Below are 8,875 nucleotides of genomic sequence, written 5' to 3'. Positions count from 1 at the left end.
TGGATAATACAATAATTCTTCCTTGTTTACTTCTGATTTACCACAATTAAGTGAGCTTGTTAAAACATCTATTCAAGAAGGGTGTGAAATTCTGTTAGATATATTTAAAGCAATATGATGACTGCAATTAAACAATGTATAAGTGTCAAAATACAGTCAATACATATCATAATTACTAAATATGAGAACGTAGCCTTAAAGTACAAAAGTTCTGGCGATGACCATCCTCTATATTTAAAAGGGTACACACAAACTGTATTAATGTCAAGACTCTAGTGTGAAACTGTTCCATCCCTCAAGACTTTTGATAAGAGATAACAGTGGTTCATGCTGAACACGCAGTTAACATCGTTGCAAAACGGACTATACTATCCCTACCATCATATATCATACCATTAACACCAGGAAATAGAAGGTCGATGTAATTACCTATTAATGTTAATGTGATAACTACAGTCCACTCTCGTTATCTCGAAGTCGGCGGGAACAAGAAAAAATATCGAGATAACGAGAGTTCGAGATATCCGATTAGACGTTTAAAGAAAAATGAGACGAAAATTTACCTTGTTTTAACATCTAAATACCTTCTAAGTGGTCTAACTAAAGCCGTCACCGTGTGGCATAATACTCTCTACCTGATATAAACGCATTTTTACGAGGCACGATTATTTTTTCTATTTAAATTCTTAAAATGACGTTTTAAGTATTACAGAATTGCATGAACACATGCGGTTATAATTTTTCTAAACTGTCGAGTAAACATCCGGTAATGTTGCTATTTAATGTTATGATGCAATTGACGTCCAATCAAGACGAGGGCTTTATATACGCAACAAATATAACTCAATGCATTTTGGAATCTAGTTTGTAAAAACAATTGTATGTTTGCCTTTCGGCAGGCTGTGTAATAATTGCAGTTAATTGATGTTAAAGTGACAGGCCTTACTCAAGTGTTAATGGCTAACGACATTACACACGTGTGATCATTGATGCAATCAACGGATCAATTTCCTACCGCCCGCACAGTATCGTAAGCAGCCAGGCGAAGCGGGACGGTGAAGTATGAAAGAAAAATTTTCTCACCTTTTGCCGACATTGGGACAGTTATTCGCACTTCGAGATAAACCACAGTAAATACATGTAAAATCGGGACTCGGGACAAAATTTTATATCGACATATCGAATTATTCGACATAACGAAAATCGAGATATGCGATGTTTATTAATTTAGATAAAGAAGGAAAAAAGTTGGGACATTGCGCTTACTTCGACATATAGAGAATATCGAGATATCCGATGTCGAGATAACGAGAGTGGACTGTATTTGTAGATTGCACGATTTCTATTACGAAACGTTTCTGGCTTACAGGCGGGAAATTGTATTTATATTTCATTGGACGCTTATAACGGTCAGCAAATGAATTCAGAGAAAGCAAAGTAAGGAGAGAAGATTTGGTTAAGTGGGGGTTTGGGCAGGTTATGGAATGATAGATTTATTCGCTGTTTGTAGAATGTTTTGCAGTAGCATGTAAGGTCATCTTACTTAACTTTGAAGTGTTCAACTACTGTCTTTGATAGCCAGTAGTTTTCTGTATTCATATGCACATTACCCTTTCGCACAGTTCGACGGTTAATCCTGCTTTTATATACAGATTTTAACTGTATTGACCAGTAAAAAATAAACCAGTAACCTGTATTTACTGTATTTATCGATTAACCAATCGAGACAATCAGTGTTTAACGCCTTCTGCAGTCGTTCAGTCGTTACGAATGTCCATATTTGCAGTTTATCGATTTACTTCAAAATGAAATATCGTATTCGAAATTATTTAAATGCTGTTTGAAAGATGCCGGATAAACGTTTATATTTGAATACCCATTGCCACCAAGATATTAGATAACTATCTGATTGTAAGCGCACATGTAGCTTGCTGCGTTATCTTTGCATTTAAGTGATTACGTGTCCTTTTTGTAATGTTATCTTATGAAGGGTGTGTTTTGTTTAAATAACTGTATTGTGTATTATGGAACAAAAAAGGTTATAAATGAGGATATGATTCTTAAGCAGATTCAAGCCTGAGAACAATGATGAACAACATGTAAATATACTATATTTTATAGTTATTGTGTTTACATCGATGTTAGCGATATTAATCAGAATAATGCATTTAATCTACATTTCTTAAAGCGTGCATCATGAATATGATTTTGTCATGTTAATAATGAGTATTTATTTGCCTAAATTTACATAAAATTGAAATAGCAAATGCATATTATAATAAAAACAATTACATAGTGAGCCAATAAAGCAGGAAGTAAAATTTTACGTACGTACAACCATCTTAAAGATCTTAAAGCAAAAGTTGTGCATATCCAACGTTTTCCTCTATTGATTTAAGAAGTGTTTGTATTCTTAACGGGCGCTTCGAACCAGGATTATTCACTTGATATAATTTACGCAGAAATAATGTAGGAGCGAGTGTTGTTGACTATGTTTCTCAAACTATAAAATTTATGACACTTTTAAAGGGGCCTTTTCACAGATTTTGGCATATTTTGAAGTTTGTCATTAAATGCTTTATATTGATAAATGTAAACATTGGATCTTTAAAACTCCAGTAAAAAATCAAGAATAAAATTAAAACAAGAAAAAAAAGTAGCTGGTACCGGGGCTCGAACCAGTGACCCCCGGAGTCCTGGAGTTAGTCTGAAGTAAAAACGTATTAGCCCTCTCGGCTATTCCGCCGAGTATACTCTGAATATAATTTTATACCTTATATAAGCAATCTTCGTAGTTTCGTTAATTTAAACGACAACAACAGAACTCTCCAAATTATTCAATCGTTTCGCGTTGCAACGCTTGATAATTTTTAGGTTTTCAAATCGTCAAAAGATACATAAAATGGCTATATTGGACTATGGTAAATGTTCAGTAATACTGTTTCCTCACAAATATCATAACTAAAACGAAAATTTGCGAATCTGAAACAACTTTTTTCTATTTTGTCAATTTACCAAACCGTGAAAAGATCACTTTAACAGGAAAGTTCATGAAGTAAGTGAATTTTCGGATCACTTTGCAATTGAAAAATTATTAAAATTATTTTTTAAAGCTGCATCGTTTTACAATACATATGACCGTTTCAATTGGAACACAGCAAGTAGTAGTCAAGATACCGTATTTAACATATGTTAAGGCGTGTCTCATAATTTCGACCTACTTACGCAGTCGTTGGTTAACGGATTATTGGATTCAGATTCGTGTATTAATGACCAGTAGCCAATTGTATAAATATAAATAACTTTAGCCAATCCAAAAGATAATCGTATTTGGATAAAGATAAAACCGAAGTCAAATACTTTGGCTCAAACTTAACCAAAACGTGCACCTGTTCGGATATTATTTCTTTATACAATTGCTAACCCAAAAAGATATCATAATAGTCCAGATAACCAAAATTTATCCACTTGATAAGAGTTATCCACATTCACACTTGTCTGTAAATTATAATTTATCTGATATAATTTCGTGTCCAATGCAAAGGACGCTGTAGAATGAATAAAGATAAATACGTAATAAATTCGAAAATACCCCATTGGTTTAATGCTGATTGTAAAAAAGTAAAAGACATATTTTATAGATCGGATCAATTATTTTATAACCAGCCAAATGATACAACGCGTTTACTTTTTTTTAGAACATAGGCGGTCATACTATGTTTGTTAGAGAAAAGCTAAATATAATTACAATAACATAGAGCAACGTCGTCTTAAACATTTGTGAGTACATCCGATTCTCGATAATTTTGAAAATACATCAAGAAATTTAACGGCGGTAGTAAAAATCAAACCAATATGCATATAAATTAATTTGTAAATCACTTTAAACAAATGTCTGCAACGCCAAACGCAAATTGCTTCAGAAATTGCAATTATTCAGATTCAGTTGACAGCATAAATATTGATTCTCTCGATGATCCATTTACGACCGATGGAATTATTAAGAAGATATATTCGATGTCCTGAAATAAAAGCGCTGATTTGGACGGTAACGTTACGGACTTTTTTCATTGATTGTGACGAATTAATTGCCCCATACATCCAATTTGTTAAAACATTCAATTATTTATTTCCTTGTCTGTCCAAAGCTCTGTCCAAAATGTTGAACTGTTTTTGTTTAATTCGTTATATACATGAGATCTTATAATCAGGTTATATCTATCAGCAATTTAGTGAAAAAACAATTTAGAAGAGAAATTGAGAACTATCCATTTGTATCAATCGATGTTGAATGTGTCAATCTATTTTTAGTTACATACCTAAATAACAACAAAATAGTATAAGATATATATTAACTCGGACGTATTAATCTTTTCTCAGAATCATACATTTTCCGTAAAGAAAAAATCAAGACATATCTATAAATAAAAGCTCGGGTCATTTACATACAGATACAAATTGGCATGTCATTGTATTCTAAGATTGAGCGTGCAATTCATAAATGGGGAGGTATCGAGTTTGAGAACACTTTCATGTGTTCTAGCCCTACCGGTAACGTTATTTTACCAAAATTCGACTTGAGCGTAGATATTGTCATAAATTGTCTGAACAAATTTATTAAGCTATCTAAGTGGTTTCTAGAGCGGTAGCAAGGATTTGACCATTTGACGTTTTATTTGATCTTTCTTGTCCAAAAGTCGAATATTTGTCAAGTTAGAGTAATATATATATATGGCTTCTGGACGGTACCTAAGTTTTTCCAGGATTAGACCTGATTTTTTTGTATAGGTTTTCACCAGTAGGGGAGAGGGGGGACGGGGGCTCCTGTATTGCATGAAATACTCGTAAAGCCGTTTCTGTTTTAACCTCGAACATACTGGTCTTATGAATTGATGTTGTTTATTAAACGCGGATAATTTAATACAAAAATATTCGTGCATAAGCTTATCATACATGAAATGTGGAAATGACTTTAAAATAAGCACAAATTAAATTAAACTTGTGGGTTCGTACCTACGATTGCAATATTTCTAGGTCTTCACTCTTACCACTTTGCTGTCAGTAGATGCTGATTAAAACGTATACATGACTTATAACTCATATTATATAATAATAATTCTTAAAGTAGCATGTAAACCCAGCGCATTAAAAGCTTTTGCATGAACTTTATTTGTTAGTGTAAATACAGTCCTTTTTCTTTTTTAGAACAGCTGCCACAATGTCATATTTGTACATGGCGCCATGTCCTCCGCCGTTCGTCACTACCAATGAATTCCAACAACACGCTTACAGCCGTAATCTTCCTAAAGACATTGTGCTTGCTCTGATGTTAATTTGTCACATACCCGCTGATCTCAGTACGCCTGGCAGCACAACATCGTATCGCCCAACGTCAACATCAGACGTGAAACACACAACTATAAGTACACCGTTTCATCGTCCTACGTCAACATCAAATGGGGAAGCTACAACTTCTAGTACACCATCTAATCGCCCTACGTCAACTTCAAATGTGAAACCAACATTTACAGGATTTATTAGTACAACAGACAAAAGTGAAACTTCCGAGGAGTGGTTAATTCCAAGAGCTGTAGTTGTCATTTTTGTAGTTTCTTTGGCTGTACTAGTGATTTTTATTTTTTGTCAAAGGTATGTTTTTGATACGTTAATGCACATCGCTCGCAATACATTAAGCGTGAAGCTTATCGGCAATACTTGACAATTTAATACGTTTTCTAATATACATGAAAAGTTGTTTCGTCAAACGATATTGGTACGTTGTTTCATGCCTTCGCTACGAAAAGTTATGTTTACTAAATACATGTCAATCTACTATTTTTACTTTCAGACTTCGAAAACGGAAGCTATGCTGTCCATTGGTAAGCTATGTATCAACAAACATTATAGATACATTTTCTGTTATTTTACACCTACGCAACGGTAATCACGCATAGCGATAGTTATTTACTGGTGTATGCTAAAGTTTAAGGTAAAAAGATTGTACGTCCACACAATAATGTACATTTCACAAAACTGTTTTGCAAGCGATATGTATACAAATATGGTTCATGTGAGATTATTGCAAATTTAATTGCAAAAATAACAACAAAACTGCTTAACTTCTTCTACACATTGGAAATCTATGGAAGCCGAGAAATCACACTTACCTAGATAGAAGCTTGTCAGAACTGCACACGTGTCCGTAAAAAACCGGATGCCCCATCATCCCACTTTGATTTCACAATTTTATTTATGAAACAATGATTCAAAATACCGAAACGCGTGAATTCACATGCTAGTTAAAATGTTTTCAAGTTTATTGAATATATCAGCGATTCGTTTTAGTTACGCGCGACACAATTTAAAATCTATTGTTCTACTAAAAAGGGGCCTTTTCTCCGGTTATGTCGATACAGAGTTTAGTTTCCAAGTATTTCTGTAACCACAGCAACCACAATTTTTGTCCGACGAAAAAACTGAAAAAGCGTGCGTATTTCCCATATGGTCATATATCCACATACCACGTTTCAACAACCTATCTTACAGTTTGAGACCTCGAATGAACTTCGTGTTATATCGTAATTGTTCATACATTGTTCTTACGTCGACCGGTTTCCGTGTATGTTCGTAAAACTAAGATAATTATGTCAAAGTCAAAACAACATATTTGTTATATCATTCACTTCACACATCATGCCCATGTGGTGTTAAGGTAAAGCATAAGCTTTTGCATCCGAAAGTCCCGTTTTTTTAAACTTATTTTGGGTAACGTGTGCGTAATATATTTACTCAAGACCATTCCAATAAGTATATAGCAGTGTTTTAAACAAAGACATTAAATGAAATTGAAAAACCATAAAGCGTGAACAAGGCCATTTAAGTATATATCCCCCCTGTTTTGTACATGATAAAAAGCGAAATATCCATAATTTACATATTTAAACATACTTTTGTACAATTTAATTATTCTATATGGAAAATACGTTTTTCTGAATATCAGTGCGTTGGTGAGCAATGAGAACTGATAAATTTGAACTATTTCGGACCAAATTGCTTTCGTTAATAACACATAATGAACTACATGCCATTCATACTAGAAAACAGTTTGATCGTTTTATTTAATGTTTGTGAATGAGCAACATAACGCTGTCACTTCCATATGATTTCAGCGAGACACAACACATATCAATAAATCACGTTTGTCATAATGGGAATGATGTAAACAGTTTCCTTTGTACGAAGTGTTATTATTATATAGCTATATAAATTTCAGACTCAAGATAATACAGATGCTCCTGGTGGGGTCATTTTGAAAAAGTTTGAAGGATTAAACAACACCGAAGAGGAATGTTCAAGGATAAACCAAATTGCAAATAAGTGTGAAATGTTCCTAGCAATACCATGTGTATGGAAAAAAATCAAAATGTTTATAAAGACCATGATTACGGATCTAATACACGTGAAGACAAAAAAGAAAGTATGGTTACTACTGACTATGCGGATAATACTTGTAAAGACGATGAAAAATGTACACACTTTTGAATACCGTTCAATTCATCTAAAGTATGCGGGTGTTCATGCCAACGCCAATTGGATGATATTGAATATATGTGGAAACACAATGAAGAATTGAGATGATTTCGTAAACTGACTCTACGAAAGGTCACCTATTTACGCAATACCGTTAGGGCCATCGTGGTTACACATTAAAATCCAGTGGGCGACAATGCGATAGTACGATGGCGACAATTCGATAGTACGAGGGCGACAATGCGATAGTACGATGGCGACAATGCGACAACGCGATAGTACAATGACGACAATGCGACAGTGCGACAAAACGATGGCGACAGTGCGATAGTACGATGGCGACAATGCAATAGTCATATCGTACTGTCGCCATCGTATCATCGCGTTATCGTACTGTCATTGCATTATCGCATTGTCGCCATCGTACTATCGCACTGTCGCCATCTTATTGTCGCACTGTCGTCATCGTATTTTCGCATTATCGCCATCGTACTATCGCACTATCGCAATCGTACTATCGCACTGCCGCCATCGTATTGTCGCACTGTCGTCATCGTATTATCGCACTTTCGCATTGTCGCTTCTGGATTTTAATGTGTAACCACGATGGCCCTAACGGTATTCCGTACCTATTACATTTTCAACCACAGTAGCTGTGATATTACAAAATGGGTTACTCGATATTTAAAAAACAAACACCATTTACATTTATATTAAACTATGGAAAAATTGTTTACAGGCGAGGATTACTCTGAGTTCTCCCCTCACCCTCCCCCCACAAACATCACAAGACCAAGAAAAGAAGGCCAGAAAGGCCAAAATGCGCTCACCTGAGATTCCAAGGAAATGACCTGTTCTGTGCATTGTTAACAAGGTTTTACTATAGCCATATAAGGATAACTTCCCTGCCCCCTAGCAGCCATGTTTGTTTAACAGACCGGAACCATTTTCGAACACACCCAAGATAGCATCGGGACAAATCTTTCGACCAAGTTTCACGAAGATCGCACAATAAATGTGGCCTCTAGAGTGATAACAAGGTTTTACAATAGCCATATATAGCCATATAAGGATAAATTCCTCCTCCCCTGGCGGTCATGTTTTCAAACAGACCGAGCAATTTTGGAAGATTTTGAACAAATCTTCTGGCCAAGTATGTAATAAGTATGATCTACGATTTCATAACGATGTTCGAATGAAATATATGCCTGCGTTAAAATAATGGTATGAAAATGCTCAACCGGCGATTTTGCACTCATGCTGGTGGTGATTCGCCATATAGCTGAAGTTGTTTTATTTTGCTTTACATGTTCCGCTATTTTGCTGAACATATTATTTTATTTTG

The 8,875-nt window shown here is 34.7% G+C and overlaps 1 protein-coding gene across 5 annotated transcripts in view; it reads left to right on the top strand.

Moving 5' to 3' along the window:
- LOC127856951 (uncharacterized) overlaps window positions 1-8,261 on the top strand; it is a 12,383-nt gene extending 4,122 nt beyond the window's left edge. The window contains exons 1-5 of one of the 5 annotated variants that reach the window (XM_052393167.1): window positions 1,924-2,099; window positions 5,206-5,649; window positions 5,849-5,879; window positions 7,274-7,298; window positions 7,442-8,261. In XM_052393167.1, the coding sequence (XP_052249127.1) occupies window positions 2,086-2,099; window positions 5,206-5,649; window positions 5,849-5,879; window positions 7,274-7,298; window positions 7,442-7,542 (615 nt within the window). In that variant the 5' untranslated portion in view covers window positions 1,924-2,085 and the 3' untranslated portion in view covers window positions 7,543-8,261. Of the gene's footprint in view, window positions 1-1,923; window positions 2,100-5,205; window positions 5,650-5,848; window positions 5,880-7,273 lie in introns of those variants that run through there. The other 4 variants (XM_052393165.1, XM_052393162.1, XM_052393166.1 and 1 more) reach the window with 4 other exon arrangements.
- Window positions 8,262-8,875: the final 614 nt, after the last annotated feature.

Source organism: Dreissena polymorpha, chromosome 14, assembly GCF_020536995.1.
Source record: "Dreissena polymorpha isolate Duluth1 chromosome 14, UMN_Dpol_1.0, whole genome shotgun sequence".
NCBI lineage: Eukaryota > Metazoa > Mollusca > Bivalvia > Myida > Dreissenidae > Dreissena > Dreissena polymorpha.
The sequence above is the reverse complement of the archived record's forward strand: the minus strand, read 5'-3'. Positions and strand labels throughout refer to the sequence as shown.